Source organism: Volvox carteri (genome assembly GCF_000143455.1).
Source record: "Volvox carteri f. nagariensis unplaced genomic scaffold VOLCAscaffold_64, whole genome shotgun sequence".
In the NCBI taxonomy this organism is placed as follows: domain Eukaryota; kingdom Viridiplantae; phylum Chlorophyta; class Chlorophyceae; order Chlamydomonadales; family Volvocaceae; genus Volvox; species Volvox carteri.
The window spans coordinates 358,036-375,033 of NW_003307607.1; the positions used below are offsets into that span (position 1 = coordinate 358,036).

The window sequence follows — 16,998 nt, forward strand, 5'->3', positions numbered from 1 at the left end:
TGGAGCAGTGCTTGATGACATGCCTGCAGTTTAGACAAGGTAATAAGTTTGATACTACTCGCTGGGTTGATGCACATTGGGTATATTACAGAGTCCACTGAATGTTTTGGCTTTCTTGCATCGGCTGCTCTGGCTTTCTTTCTTTGTTTGACCAACAGGCAACGCATAATAAAGCAAAGTGAAGTTTATGAAAGGGCTATGAATTCTGGCGGTGTTTTATGTGGATGAGCAGCGATGATGAAAGGGTTGTGGAGTCACAATATGACTTAAGGTCAATGATATTTTATTCTTGAAGGTACCTTTACACCTCCGTGTTGCCATTGTCCCAATAATGTCTACTGACATGTGATTGGAAGTTCAATCAAACCATCCTCAGGGACTCTATCCCTCAGGTGAACATCTCAGGCAGTGCATTTGACCATGGCACATGGTCTGTAGTAAGCAACGTTACCTCAAGTAACATTAAGCTATTAAAAGCTTAGGCTTGCAATCGCTAATTAAGCAGGATGCGATTGTTACAGTGGACCCCGAACGGGTCGAGTGCAGCGCACCAAAAACCGCCTCCCGCACAACACTGTGGGCCTTATTCACAAAGAACTCGGCCAGGCCGTGCTAACTTCACTGGACACAAAAGCTCTGTTAGCATGCGCATACAAAAAAGATGATGCTCAGACGTGAGCCCTCAGACCTCATCATTGTACATCGGTAACCAGCAAACAACCTTGTTTGCTTCGTTAACATATAAGAAAGCAGTGTTTTTTAAAGTGGTTACTAGTGACCAAGTGGTTACTGAGACAAAGGGGGTTAATCAGCTTCTTCAAAGCTGACAAGTCGGGCGTCGTCTTCCTTGAAGCCGGGAAAAGGGCGGGGCCCCCCTGCATCCGTACAGGCCGGTAGCTAGGGTAGTGTAAACGTGGTGGGAGCTGTGCTTGTTGCAGCAGTGCTGATGCTGTGGGAGCTATGCTTGTCAGAGCGCGGGAGGCAGGAAGCCGGGGCTCATGACCTGTTGAAGAGACGGTGTCTCTCTGGAACCTAGCAGACACGGCTAAGAGTCATTGGCCGTTGGCCATAGCCTAGAGGTCCGCGACCTGCCACCGACAGACCCTTGCTTGGGCATAAACGTATGAGTATGACAATCCCCGCTTCAAAGTGGTCATGGACGTTTTTTCACGCAGTGTCGGGACAAAGGCTCAACAATCACAAGGTTGATCTTTTGCCGCTTGGTGTGACACCAGGCAAAGAGTACTCAGTTGAGAAATGCCAGGGGAGCTGATCCCTCTCACATTCCTCCCCCCCTCGAGCGAACGTCCTCGGGCGCCCCCGGGCATATCCAGTAGGATTTGGTTGTTTTGAGATCCCGTAGGATTGTGTATTTGTTATTGTGACATTTCGTCAGTCCCCGTCCGAGATGGAGGACTTTGTTTTTACTTTGATCCGCTAGATTTGGTTGGATGCTGGTGGTGAGTTGCCGAACCCAACGAATACATTCTGAAGTCGGATGGGGTGACGGATTAGGGTGCCCCTCCAGCAGGGGAGAGCAGGGACTGCCCCGGGAAAGGGGGCCGCTGGCGAAGTTAACCACCCTGTAACAACATACATATATGTAGTTGATATGTGTGCCATTTATGGTACACAGCAGGGTGCGACAGTCCGATCGGGTCCCGACAGGAATGGCACTTGTGCTGAAAATCCCGACAGGCTTTGAAAAATGCTTTCGGGCGGACCCGACGAAAAAGGGGGAAAATGCCAAACGGCCATCGGGAGCCCCCGACGCGGCCCGGAGGGGGACCCGACAGGGTTAGGGGTGCTAGGACCGCCCGATCGGGTGCCGTGGGTTGTCGGTTGGCCCTTCAGCGACGGACAGCTACAGCGATACATAATGGCGTTCATAAAAGTATAACTGGATGGAAATATGTAATGTAGTGGTAGCATTCGTTCACTTCGTTGCCTCTTCTTCTTTATCCTTTGACAATGCTGTACAGGGATCCATGCTTGGATACATAAGCGAAGGGCACACTACCTTATCTCGACCTTATTGACAATTAATACAAAGACCATATGCAAGAGCTCGGGTTGTGATGCTCACAGGCAGACGTGCAGGCGTGCATGTGTGTGCGTGTGTGTGTGTGTTTGTTCGTGCATATCAGAACTGTGAACTGCAAACTGAGAACTGGAAACTGCGCATATAAAATACGAATAAATGTAATTTCAAGCGGCACACAGCGAAATTTCGTTCTTGTGTCACCCGACAGGTTTTGGGATGGGCTATCGGGGCACCCGACAGAAATTGAAAGATATGCAAAAACGCTATCGGGTGGGCCCGACGGGCATGGGAAGGGGAAAACCGGCAACCCGACCATTTCAGGAAGGTCCTGTCCAACCCTGGTACACAGTATATACAGTGTACCATATCCCTGGAACTACATCCACCTATCGGTACTTTTCTGAAGTCGTGGTACAACAGTTCAACACTGAGTAATAGAAATCAAAGCTTGCTGAATGAATGACCAGCCTGTTGACTGACCTCATGGTCTGCTCCATCCACGATAGAGCGAAATCTTGATAACAGCTCGTGCAGCTCCTGAACCACTGGTGATGTGTAGCGCTCCGGCAGCAAAACATATTGCAGCAACACGTCGTGCTGTAGGTAAGGCAAAAGCGAGATTGAACCTGCAGTTCAGCAATAGAGGCCCGTGAGCAACAACAGGGATACTGTAGCAAGCTACATTTACCTTAGAATATCTTTAAGCTATTAAAGCTTAATCACAGTAACGGTATGAACCATACTCGTTAACTGTACAAACCCTAAACTGTTGCGCTATCACAACCTAGTGTACGACAGCAAGACTCCAGGAATGGAGATGGCGGCAGGTGGGCCGCATTTAAGCCACCCTGGTGAAGTGTAACGCCACTAAGGTGGCCCTTGGCTCACGTACCAACGGTACCAACGGTACATCCAAGAACTATTCATAATCCTTACATACCAAACGGTATTTATCAATACCATACCACCTTTTATCGTTAGGTAATTATCTTCGTGACTGCTTCGCCAACTGCCGACCTTGTTACAATTTGATATCTTAGACCAACCGGTCAAAAGGACCTTGGAGTCGAGTACTCCACTGCTTCCGAGCTTTGTTACATGAAGTGCTTCAGCCAGACACTTTCGTAACACTATACCAGCTGGTATACTGCAGTGTTCGGAGTTCAAGACTCTGCTGTCACCGTTCTCGACTTATGTCTTCGAACTCCGATTTCCTGTACCACTCCTCGCTCCTAACACTTAGCCGTCCTTCGTGGTCGAGGTCCTCTCCTCCCACGGCCTTGCAACCCAACACTTCCGCGGAAAAGCCTAAGGTAAGGGACGGCTGTTACATTTTGGTATCGACGATCATTTGTTCGGTCCTCGCCTCACATTGCACCGCAGCCGTTACTCTCCAATTGTCTGAGTCTTACAGGGTGTTTCCACTTGGCGGCACACTGACATTAAGTTCAAAAAATCTCACACCTGGCTCAGCAAATCACCCAAGCGATAAGAAACTAGTTAATTACATCAATAGAAAGTAAAAGTTCTCTAAAGAAATCGCGTAAAGGGGCTCCGTACACGAAAAGCCGAAGGGCCCAGTGGAAACGCCTCGTACACTAAGTCCGCATTCGTGGCACACTAGTCATCAGGGCCTCAGACCTGCTGATAACTTTCAAATTGGACATTAACTTCCGAGCGGGAAAATTCATAGTCAGCCATTTTCCTTCTTGAAGGTCCTTCCTTGACTTTTGTATTTTCCTTTATCCACAGCCGCAAATAGCCCGCTGACCAGCGGAATTCCGAGCAGGACCGGTCGAATTGCCCACATTCCAGCAATTAGCCGACCAAACTGTAATGATTTGTGCATTAAATTACACCCACTCTTACAATAACAATGGTTTGGTGCCTTAATAGCAACCTGTCTTGCTAAAACCCTGAAACCCTGTCATGCTAAAACCCTAAAACCCAAAATTTACGGGAAAAAAAGGATACGCATATTACTTGCACCCGATCCTGGTTCGAGTTATTTTTACAGTACTTCGCCTTGATGCAAATGGACCCGATAGACCACTTCGTGTACTTCGTATTGGGCAAAGCTCACGTCTGGGCCAAGGACATGTTCAGGGAGCACAAACCAGGCAAAAAGCTTTTGACGCGTGACTTTTTACGTGCTGCCTTTTTGTTGCAATATGGTGATACGCAACGCAATACGGCTATGGCTGCACACGATTGGTTGCATGTGAACGAGCACGCCATTAAAACAACCGATACAGTGCCCGAACATACTCAACATTTTCACGATATAATTCGTGAAGCGAAAGATATGAATCCTAGCGATCAAATCGGCTGGTACGTTAAAGGGTTACTACCACCTTTGTGCAGCTGGTATGCAACAAACGAAGAGGGCAAAGTGAACTGGAAAGGAAGGGACTCCGGTTCTCTTTTGCCTTCCCCTTGTTAGCCTGGTACCGATTTCGTTCAGGGAATCGGAGCGGCGCACGACTTTGTACTTTCTACCGCATCGAGGATGATGCCTGTGTTAAGCAGGGGGGCATGTTAGGTTTTCTAGTTAGTTGTTGAGTCGTTAGCATGACTCATGAACGCGTGTATTGATCAGAGATGTTGTACGACATTTCGGAGCCATCTAGGCTCTGGATAACTATTTAAGTCGTTATTGTTGTTTAGATTGTTATGTCGTCGTTATTGCATCTTGTGGTATACTAGCAGGCTTAAGTCGCTCGGCCCTCGGTGTAACTATTTTGAAATCCCAACTAGAACTGGAGTCCTTTCCTTTCCAGTTGGTATTGACTTAGGCGATCCTGCCTACACGCTTCGCTGGTCATCTTCGTCTTCGTCTCGTCGTCATCCTACCGCTTCCTCATCCTCCACTGATGGCTCTCGTTCCTGCTGACTCCAACCGTGACCGCACCCATTCGCGGTCTGCTGAGCTCCCGGAAAATGTCCACGTGTCTCCATTTATGACACATGACCCCATCCCCATCTCCCCCATTGTCAACCCCGTTCCCACTGTCCTCATCGTCAACCCCCTCCCCACCACCTCCACCACCGCACCATACATCCCCACGATCTCGTGTTTCACATCCTACAATGCAGTGTGCCAAGCCCTTACTCCACTGGCCCCGGTCATCCAACACAAACTGGATGTGCAGCTTGCCATGTTTGCCTTAACACAGGGTTCCGGGCCAAACTCCCTTCAACACTACATCACGGAGTACAAACGCCTCATGGCTGACCTGCCATACGGCCATGAGGAAGACCACATCCTCTTCTTCACGCGAGGATTACAGGACAACCTCAGTGAGGCTCGCGCCTACACCATCTGGGTTCCTCAGGGTACTCAGGTCATCCAGGTTACCATCGCACCCTCGCCTCCATCTCCACCCGTTACTGGTGGCCACACATGAGCCGTACAGTCCGTACCTATGTACAATCCTGCCCCATCTGCCAGCGCTCCAAACCATCTACTCAGCCTCCGCCTGGCCTCCTCCATCCCATGCTTACACCTTCACGACCGTGGACCCACGTGTCTATGGACCTCATCACTGACCTACTGCCCTCCAAAGGCCTTGATGGTCGCACCTACGCCGCCATTATCACGTTCGTCGGTATGTTCTCCAAACAAGCCCACTTCGTCCCAACCAACAAATCCGCAACCGCCCGTGATATCGCCCTCCTGGCCCTCGCCAACGTCTTCATGGCCTCCCCACCACCATCGTCTCCGACCATGACCCCCGCTTCACTGCCAACATCTGGCGCACCTTTGGGGAACATTTAGGCACTTTTCTCAACCTTTCCTCCGCCTACCATCCTCAAACCGATGGTCAAACCGAGCATACCCATTGCACCATTGAACAAATCCTCCACGCTTACGTTCAGCCCATGCAGGATAACTGGGCTGCCTACCTACCCATCGCCAAAGCTGCCTACAACAACACAACCCACGCCAGCACTGGTACCACTCCTTTTTACGCCAATTATGGTTTCCACCAGGGTGCGACAGTCCGATCGGGTCCCGACAGGAATGGCACTTGTGCTGAAAATCCCGACAGGCTTTGAAAAATGCTTTCGGGCGGAACCGACGAAAAAGGGGGGGAAATGCCAAACGGCCATCGGGAGCCCCCGACGGGGCCCGAAGGGCTCCCGTCGGGGGACCCGACAGGGTTAGGGGCGCTAGGACCGCCTGATCGGGTGCCGTGGGTCATCGGTGGGCCCTTCAGCGACGGACAGCTACAGCGATACATAATGGCATTCATAAAAATATAACTGGATGGAAATATGTAATGTAGTGGTAGCATTCGTTCACTTCGTTGCCTCGTCTTCTTTATCCTTTGACTCTGCTATACAGGGATCCATGCTTGGATACATAAGCGAAGGGCACACTACCTTATCTCGACCTTATTGACAATTAATACAAAGACCATATGCAGCTTTACATTACCCTTTCGAACGTTTGCTGCCTCGTCCTGTAAGTCTGTGGGCTTTACCAAAAAAGCTTGATGCTCACAGGCAGACATGCAGGCGTGCATGTGTTGCTGTGTGTGTGTGTGTGGGGGGGGGGGGGTGTTCGTGCATATCAGAACTGTGAACTGCAAACTGAGAACTGGAAACTGCGCATATAAAATACGAATAAATGTAATTTCAAGCGGCACACAGCGAAATTTCGTTTTTGCGTCACCCGACAGGTTTTGGGATGGGCTATCGGGGCACCTGACAGAAATTGAAAGATATGCAAAAACGCTATCGGGTGGGCCCGACGGGCATGGGAAGGGGAAAACCGGCAACCCGACCATTTCAGGAAGGTCCTGTCCAACCCTGGTTTCCACCCCACCACCCCCGCCACTATCAACACTCCCCTTTCCAAACCCGCTCACACTGCCACCGCTGATCTCCATGCCCACATTCACGACATCCATACTACCATTGCCACAGAACTGGAAGCCGCTAAAGTTCGTTACACTGCCGCCGCCAACCAACACCGCCGAAACCTTACTTTTTAAGTTGGAGACCGTGTCCGCCTCTCCACCACTAACCTCACGTTACCTGACTACCCCTCTGCCAAACTCCGACCTTGCAACATCGGCCCTTTCACCATTAGTGCTGTCATTTCCCCGGTTGCTTATCGCCTTCACCTCCCACCTACCTTCGGCCGCATCCATCCCATCTTCCACATCTCATGCCTGCTTCCTTGGACGGACAACGATCTGGCGCTCTTCCCCAACCGCCCACCAGCCCCACCCGCCATCCCCATCACGCTGGAGTCCCCATATGACAGCACCGACACTAACGTTACTGCCGTCCGCCTAGGTTACAACAAACGTGGCCGCCCGTCCGTCATGTTCCTAGTACAGTGGTCTGCCGCCAGTGGCCATGACACGTCCTGGGAACCGTACGATGACATCCGCAGCCTACCAGCACTTTGTGCCTTCCTGGCGACCCCAGCCTGGACCTCGTTTAAGCTGTCAGACCGCTATGCTTGGTTCAGAGCGAAACTCCCGGAACACACCCCGCGGATAGTGCATTTCATGACAACCTAGCGCTACACGCAGGATGTGTGTCGTGTGTGTTGCAGTTTTGGGTTATTTCGCATGTGTTTTGCGCGAGTTGTGTTTTGACTTCTGTTTTCTTCGGGTTGCTGTGTGTTGCGTGTCGTGTACTGTCGAGTTTTCTTGGGTTATTGTGTCATCCACCGAGTCTGCTTTTTCTGTGTATTAGGCTTGTGGTGTGCGTACTCTTTGTGGATGTTTTGGGCACGTCCGTTTGGTTATATACAGGTTCTTTCGACCGGCAGGTATAGGTGTCGTGCGCCTTATTTAGGCCGGTATCCAGTGCGGGGAAGGTTTTGCCTTGACTCCGGTTCCCTTTTGCCTTCCCCTCGTTAGCCTGGTACCGATTTCGTTCAGGGAATCGGAGCGGCGCACGACTTAGAATACTTTGTACTTTCGATCGCATCGAGGACGATGCCTGTGTTAAGCAGGGGGGCATGTTAGGTTTTCTAGTTAGTTGTTGAGTAGTTAACTCAACTCGTGGACGCACGTATGGATTAGAGATGTTGTACGACATTTCGGAGCCATCTAGGCTCTGGATAACTATTTAAGTCGTTATTGTTGTTTAGATTGTTATGTCATCGTTCTCACATCTTGTGGTATACTAGCAGGCTTAAGTCGCTCGGCCCTCGGTGTAACTATTTTGACATCCCAACTAGAACCGGAGTCCTTTTCCTTTCACATTGCATCTCTTGTGTGTGTGTGGTTGTTACAGTGGGCTCCAGACTCCCGAAGAGTAGAGCCATCGGGCCAGCTGGCCGTGCACTGCAGTAGAGACTAATATACAAATTAGACCATCACCTCAGATAATTAACCGTTCATCGGTAACCGCTCCCGTGAGCATAGCAATTTGCCAGATATAATTCTCAAGAAGGGGTGATGTGTGCCAACAGAATTCCAACCTTTCCGTGGAATTCCCAAAGCTGCGAAACCCTGAAGGCGGCCCCAAAAGTCAACAATAACTCGACAAATGGCTTCTTCCGTAAGGGAAGGGCCAGGTAACAGTGCCGGGTTGGTTTTCATGTTTGCAGCCATATAACGTCTCCCATGCTCCATGGCTGACACCGCAGCAAGAGCCACAACATCCCAAACACATTGTTGCACTGTTTGTGGGGCTTGGACAAGCCAAAGTTGCTCCCTTGAGACTGGCAATCCTATTGAAAGAGTAAGTTGATCTGCTACTGCCTGTGCCACCGGACAGGCCCAGAAATGATGACAGCGAGGGGATACACCTCCCACTGAACCTACTGGATAACCTCCACAACCACAAGGCAGGCGGCTGGCAGAGGTTAAGGCCTGACTTCTGCTCCCAGTCGACCCAGTCGACCCGGGTTCAAATCCGCCTGCCGGCTCCTCGGGTGTTTGAGGAGTGATGAAATGGGAGGTGGGCCCCCATCTTATGGACGGTGTAGGACGCGATAATATCAACTTGCAAGCTGACCAGGAACTAAGTTTATGCGCCGTTGATCCGCTAGATTTGGTTGGATGCTGGTGGTGAGTTGCCGAACCCAACGAATACATTCTGAAGTCGGATGGGGTGACGGATTAGGGTGCCCCTCTAGCAGGGGAGAGCAGGGACTGCCCCGGGAAAGGGGGCCGCTGGCGAAGTTAACCACCCTGTAACAACATACATACTGTTGGCCGCGACATCCTAAGATGGGAATTTACTAACATAGGCACCCCATCAACCGCGAGACGCCACCAAACCTCTTTTTGTTCATTTTCCCATCGTAAATGAAACCATAAACGATGGAATGTCCGTTGCAAAAGAAGAATAGCTTCATCCAATACCTCAGAAGAGCCCGTCGCCTCTTTGATGAAGAGGGTATGGGCCACACGGTGAGCCATCGAAAATGGTGAAAGCTGCATATTAGTCGCTATTTTAACGGATAAATGTTGGAATCTGATTGGAGGCCCTACACCCCATCTCCAACCAAGCCTCGACACTAGGGTTTGGGTAACCGACTCAATGGAGGGCACCATCGCTTCCCTAGATTCTACACTCAGCGGCAACAAAAGACTAGCCGCCTGTCTCCAATTCGCCGGGATATCAGCTAAAAGAGCGCCAATAGCATCCATACATTCCTGCCATTTACGATAGGTGCACAGGGATTTAGCTAGTGGGGTCTGCGGTTGGAGGTATTGATCCACTATTTGATGCATCTCTTGGTGTCGATCGATTGCGTTCAGTTCCGCAAGGTTCCGCTTGTTCTTATCTTTGGGTTCACTGTATTCTTGATGGATTTCGTAAAGCATTTCTGGAGTTATTTTTGGTTCTACTAATGCCACCACGTCAAAGTCTACTTTGACGAGCGGAGCCCCTTGTCCTAGTAGTGTTACTCTCCCGCTGCTTTACTTCCGCAAGGAATGGCAAGTGCATTGTCATACAGAGTGGCCGCCCGCGCGCCTCCTGGCTCGCCCAAAGTGCTTTCCTGAACTCCATCGACATGCATCACTCCAGAAAGTGCGTCGCCACAGCTTGAGTGACGCACGCACCGAAAAAATTCGCCACGCACCGGAAAAATTCCATACAAAGGCCCTCTGACGAAATGTCGCGCGAGCCGACCAAAATCTGCGAATTGCCACATCACACGAAACAGGTCGCGTCCGCGCGCGCGTTCGCCCAGCTGGACGAGCGTGTACGGCGCCCAGTCCGCCGGCCCCCGATATGCGGACTTAGTGTACGAGGCGTTTCCACTGAGCCCTTCGGCTTTTCGCGTACGCCCCCTTTACACGATTTTTTAAGAGAACTTTTACTTTCTATTCATGTATTTAACTAATTTTTTTATCGCCTGGGTGATTTGCTGAGCCAGGTGTGAGATTTTTTTGAACTTAATGTTAGTGTGCGGCCAAGTGGAAACACCCTGTTACATAGTAAGAGTTGCTGACTGAGTTGCATAGGTCATGTTAGGATTTGCTATTCATTCGTCCCTGTTATTTAGGGATAGCTCACATGTATGAGGGAAACTGTAAGTGTTGTGGTTCACAGTTCATGTGCAACAGCGGTGCACTTTGCACTTTGTACAGTTCTTGTACTGATATTGTAAAGCTTTGTATTGCACGGTTGGCGGTACAGTTCGCATTCCCGCATGCAAATTGCAGTCACTCGCGTTAAATTGAAATGGTTGCACCTAGGTTTGCGAAATACTGCGAATGCACTCGCAGAAGTAGCAGACGCACATGCATTCGCAAGATTCGCAGTCGCGTATGCAATTCGCAATCCCTCGCGTTTGGCGATACGCTCGTTAAAAGTCAACTGGTCGCGTTTAGAGTCGCGTAAAATTCACGATACCATTTGCCACATTCGCACATGCATACGCATTCGCGCCATTCGCAGCCGCGTATGCCGTTCGCAGGCGTTTGCGTTACACCTATAGCTAAGCTAACGCTCGCGTTAAAAATCACCTGGTCGCGTTTACGATCGCGTAAAGTTTGAGTTAGTTGCTTAAGCTAACGCATTGCCAGCCAAACTTACTCAGCTCGTTCGCATGCGAATAAAGATGACCTGCGTTCGGCCATACACACAAGCGAACCGGTGCGTTATCAGTGCTTGAAATCGCGTTACATCGCGTTACCGTCGCGTTAAACTCGCGTTAAAGCCTCGTAACGCGAATTTAACGCGACGTAACGCGATCACCCGTTATCATATTGTTTCCGGGTCTCGTCGTCAGCCGAGAGGGTCTGAAAGTGGACGAGCGTAAGGTCAAAACCATTTAAGAATGGCCTATACCGACAGACATGCAAAAGCTGCATTCGTTCCTTGGCTTAGTCAATTATTTTCGAAGATTTATCCAAGGATATTCTTCTCTCGTGGCCCCACTCGCGTCACTCACCAGTGCGAACCACTGGACGAAGGACTGCCAAGCATCCTTCGAGGGCGTGAAGTCTGCCTTACAAACGCACCAGTATTAAAACTCCCTGAACTGGACAAACCCTTCACCGTCTGGTCCGATGCGTCGTTACACGGCACGGGTGATGTACTTTTACAGAACGATCGCCCAGTCGCGTACACAAGCTCTAAATCCAGCAGAGCTGAGTACAATTATACGACCACGGACCAAGAGTGTTTAGGAAGTATTCTTGCACTTGAAGAGTGGCGCTGTTACCTCGAGGTTGCGTGGGATGTCATTTTCGCCACTGATCACCAACCGCTGGTCTATTTGCAAGAACAGCAAGCGCCGATAAACTCTCTCTCTCGACGACAAGCTCGTTGGTTGGAACACCTCTCACGTTTCGACTTTAATTGGGAGTATTGACCCGGACGACTTAAGGTAGCTGACCCCCTCAGGCAGGTTCAGGATGTGGTGCTAAACGTGCTCATGGCATCGCTGGTTGGCAGCGATATTGGGCGCCGAATCTTAAGCGGGTATGATGGCGACTTTACGCTCAGAAAGAGCCCGGGAGCAAAGCTGTGGCGTAAACGGAAAGATGGCTCCTGGTATAACGGTTCCCAGATGTACGTGCCAGCTGTGTCTGATTTGTGAAAGGACATCATCCATGAATGCCACGATGTTCCTTACACTGGCCACTGTGGCATTGACCGCACCAAACAAGCGATCACGAAACATTATTGGTGGCCAGGTTCGATCCTGACATGAGGGCCTATGTTGGTACCTGCCCCTCATGTCAGCACAACAACGGCTTCAAACCAAAAGCCAGGTGGACTGCCTCAGCCCTATCCCATTCCAGGTAACGTTTGGAAATGTGTCAATGGATTTGGTAATTCAGCTATTACCAACCTGCAATCGGCATGATGTGATAGTAGTGTTCGTGGACCGCCTGAACGGAATAATGCACTTTGGTTCCTACAACCACATCCGTTGGTGTGAAAGATCTAGCCCACCTCTTTGAGGCTACGGTTTTCAGGCAGCACGGCCTTTCACAGAATATTGTGTCTGACCGGGACACGCGCTTTACCTACAATGCCATTTTGAAAGGAAACTTTTCGCCTCCTAGGGACCCACCTCTATATGAGCACAGCCTACCACCCAAAGATGGATGGTCAAACCGAGCGAATAAATCACATACTGGAAGAGACACTTAGGCACCGTATTTCACCCACTCAGGATGATTTGGACGAACATCTGCCACGCATCGAGTTTGCTGTTAATAACCTCTGCCTACCCTCGCCTTCCCTCGGGCAGTGGGTGTATAATCCACACCATCTGTAGGTTATTCAGGCACAGAGTCTTGCCAGACAACCTCAGCTACTACATCCACAATTTTCGTGCGATTAGTCATATGACCCGATATCCATGTGTGTGAATGGCCAGTGTCAAACTGACGACTTCAGAATCGTACACATCTATGAAGTCTCGATACAAATTGTATTAGCTGGCCGCTGAAAAGGCCTCTCTAAATGCTGGTGAAGCGCTTTGCGCGTATTTGTAGTTGTTCAAGTGCCATACTGTGTACCAGCTTCTACACGAGGGTCATCCTATTTCGTTCACATGGGACGTTATAAGCTATGGCTTTATGGCCATAGAGGACCTGCTGCCCACTGTTGGACTAAACCTCCTCGACCTTTGTGTGTATCTACATCTTTAGCAGGACAAACAAGCCCATTCACACACAACAAACGCACCTTCACCGCCGTCGACAAGAGGTGCAGCTGCTGCTGCGAGCAGGTCAGCAACGGAAGAAAGCTCTACCCATTGCTTGAGATGCAGACGCAGTTCGTCCCCATTATTTGGGTCATTGATCTCTAATGCAGTTGGCAACCAGGTAGGCTGCTCCACATTGCCACCGCATACTGAGCCTGTACATTGTGGTGGTGAAAAGGTGAGACGGATGCAGTGATTTTTTTCGTTTAGGACAGGTCTCAATTCATTCCAACCTAAGTAACAAAGTTGATAGGGTTGTCGTAATTTATTCCTTAATTGTAAGGCGCTGGGGGGGCTCCGGCCCCCCCAGACCCCCCCGGTAAGTTAAAACTCCCCTCATAAACCAAAAGTCACGCACTGAGTTGGCGCGTTTTCGATCGTGTGTGCACTCTTCCTGCACATGCGCAGATAGTTCTGGCACTGTTTGTGAGCAGTAAGAAAAATCGACCAGGCAAAGGCCCCAAGCAAGCAACCGCATAGCAAATCACAGGCCGTCACCCGCCGTGAGTCATTGCCTTGTGCGTGCTTGGCTATGTGAGGACCGGTCATGCATGCTTGTATGCCGCGTTGACTCACGGGCGTGACATTCTTACGGCCTTTCATATCTATTCTATGATTGCAAATACTAAGTTCTGCAAACTACGGAGCAATCTGGCAGCAGTGGATGGTTTTGGCTGGAGGAATGAAAATGTACGGGTCGGCCTCCATTTATTCCTTTCCTCCAAAGGCCAAAACCCCGATTACTTCCTTTTAAGTAATATATCACTTAAGGAAAAACTCTGGACGGATGCATGGCGATGAGCTATTGGGAGACGAGACCAAGTAAGCTCGTCCCACAAAACCTACCTGTGGATGAGCCATCTCTTTGCTGTGCTGCAAGGACGAGTCTGCCAATGGAGAGGCATAGCAGAAGTAGGAAATTGCACAGCCACATCATAGCTGTCATCTACAGCGACGTACTAGACTACTCATGAACGTTTTGGCACGTAATAACTCGGAGGAGGTCGCTCGCGTTTCACAACTGTACCGATAGAGGATGGCGAGTTAAGGTGCAACCGAGCCCTTGCAGCTCGCTTGCCGCGACAGCAGGAAGGACAATAACTGCGAATTATGACTGGCGCCGTCGTTTAAAGTTTCACTTTGTCCATTGATGCAATGAAATCAGCGATTCAGCTCTAGCTGGGACCTATTGTACAACATATACATAACGTAGACCTGCCCACCTACCTGATAAAGCTACCTGCCTGGTCTACGGAAACCGAGGAAAATCAACATGACAAATTGGCAGCTGAAAGCGTTGGCTTGTCTAGGCGTACGCCAACGCGTTGGCGTTTTGGAAAGGGCCGCCTGTCCACCAGGATAAAAGCCGTGGCCTTGTATGACATGCAAAAGCTAGCAAGAAGGTAAGCGGGTGTACGGTCACGTATTATTCCATGATACAAACGCATTCTGGGTTTTTCACTCAAAAGAAATGAGGCCCTTATTTAGCCATTTCTGGATATGCACACCAACAAAAAAATCAATCCTTAGTCAGGGGTAAGATTGCAGCTTAACCAATCTTACGTCCATGCATTGATTGTGTATGTTTTATGGGACAGTCATGCACGATAAATGCCAAAATTATGTAACCTACTTCTCCCAGCATTGGTGTTCGGTGTATCCACTAGCGGATGAGGGCCGGCTGGCCTCGCGAAGGCGATCGCTTTGCGTGGCGGTTGCAAGACGCGTACGGTTTCATAGCATCTTTGCCCAAACGCCCCTGGTGTTTGCTTTCTTATATTAGGAAAAGTATGTTAAGTTCTATCCAAGCAGTACTGATTGCTTATAGTCAGCACTGAATCAGTAAATCTGAGTTGGCGTACATTGTACGTCCATGGCCGGCCGGCTTTTACGGACACACCCGCACTTGTGTGCGGAACTTGTAACTTGTAACTAACATTGTATGGTGCCGGTTATTTCGGGTTTTGCATTGAATATTTTTTTAAGCTAGGCATCTATCATCGATCCGTCAGTAAAATATCAATCACCTACAGGCGATGGTCTCGTATGGGTCCCTATGGGGTTCTTTCCACTTGGATAAATTGTCACGGGATTAAGCTTTCCTTAATCCTCACCAACAAACCGCTAGTCCGTCGGAGTATTTCATACGGATGGATAAGATACGGAATAATTAAGTGCTCGTCCTGTAGTGCGGTACGGCAAGTGCGGCGCAGCCCAGAGCTGGGCAGAGGACAGGGACGGATACCGTAGTTCGTAACAAAGATTAGCTGGGAACAAGGCGCTAACTTCAGACAGCGCAAGATCGCCCGATAACTGTGCAAGCAAGCGCAAGTCAAAACGGATTGCGCAAAGAGTAATTGTGTCTCAGTCCGAGCATGCTCGTCCATTTCATCCAATATGTTGGTTCTTGCCCACCTTTTAGGTGGGCAAGCCAACCACCTTTTAGGTGGGCAAGCCAACGTCGTTTGTTGGGGAATACGGACGTCAAAAGTAACAATATACAATACATTTGGACCTAGTTTAATAATTAAGGAAGGAAATCAGGGAACACAGCGTTACTGGCACATCGGGCGTCAGTAACAGCGAAGAGATGGCCGAGCATGATGAAGTGCGCGGCGGAGCCGGAGAAGGTCCGGAGGAGAACGAAGTAATGGATATGACGAAGGCGATAAGAATGGCACTCGACGGAAACACCCAGAAGGGGACGATGTGGTGATTAACGGACTCCGCTCCTTATCCCGCATTGTCTGAAAGCAGGCGCAACCAGCTGCAACTAGGCCTACCCGGTTGCATCTAAGAGGGAAAGGGGTGTCCCGAAACCGGCCGCAGCGGGTAGGCAACTACACATGCTTTTGCTGGGGAATGGGGTGATCCGGCTATGAGGCGCCGTGGCGGAGAGGTCATTGCTTTGAGGTTTAGCTCAGCGTGATTTATTATTACCGCGGGTTACTGCCAGGTGCCCAGCTGGAGCCCGCTGAAGTGCCCGGACCGCGGGGAGCTACACCTGGGGAGCTACACCCCGCAAAGAGTAGCAACTAGACTCAGGAAGTCTGCCCAATAACGAGTGCCCATGGCCGGTAGGCTTTACCCGGGTGATGCTCTCAGGGAGAGAAGCGCCTGGGTTGCGTTGCACTGATCCGGAAGGCCAGCCCCAGGGGGTATGCTCTCGGGTGGTGAAGCACCCAGGCTGAATTGCCTTGGGCCGGTAGGTTGCGTTGCATTTATCCGCAAGGCCAGCCCCAGCGGATTGCTCTCATGCAGCAAAGCACCCAGCAGCGTTTTTTTTGTGGAATATATTCCGAATTCGGAATAAAAAATTGTTCGCGGTCCTGAAAATTAAGAATATATAATGTTCCGACCGTACAAGTTCATTCCTCCAGCCAAAAATGGACTGTTTATGCCAAATCCGCTAGAATCTTACAGGAGACATACATCTTAACCATATCATGGTACATTAATGCCATGGATACTGCTAGGAAGGTCACGCCCGAAAGTCAACAACGAGGAATCGGACAGGAGGGTAGGATTCGGGCTGGAATTAGGGAAGAGCTCTGTCGCAGAATTAGCCTGGATTTTATTCCTGACAAAAGAATTGGTCTGCCGAGATCTGGAATTGTTCTGGCGGACCCGCCGGAGGTATTCGAATTGCGCTGTGGAGCCTCGGAATTGGGCTGTGCTGGGCCTGAATTGGCCTGTCCGGGTGCCGACAGTCAGAATTAGCCTGACAGGGATACGAATTAGCCTGGTGGTACATTCCGACAGTCAGAATTAGGCTGACAAGGTGTCGAATTGGCCTGGCAGGGAC

At 50.1% G+C, this 16,998-nt stretch overlaps 1 protein-coding gene across 1 annotated transcript; it reads right to left on the minus strand.

Annotated features, from left to right (window-relative positions):
• Nucleotides 1–10,528: 10,528 nt before the first annotated feature.
• Nucleotides 10,529–14,130, minus strand: VOLCADRAFT_97755 (uncharacterized protein; the record flags this gene model as incomplete). Its single annotated transcript, XM_002956703.1, has 4 exons — nt 10,529–10,557; nt 11,066–11,095; nt 13,175–13,348; nt 14,040–14,130. 4 exons carry the CDS (start codon nt 14,128–14,130, stop codon nt 10,529–10,531), a joined length of 324 nt encoding a protein of 107 aa, XP_002956749.1.
• Nucleotides 14,131–16,998: the final 2,868 nt, after the last annotated feature.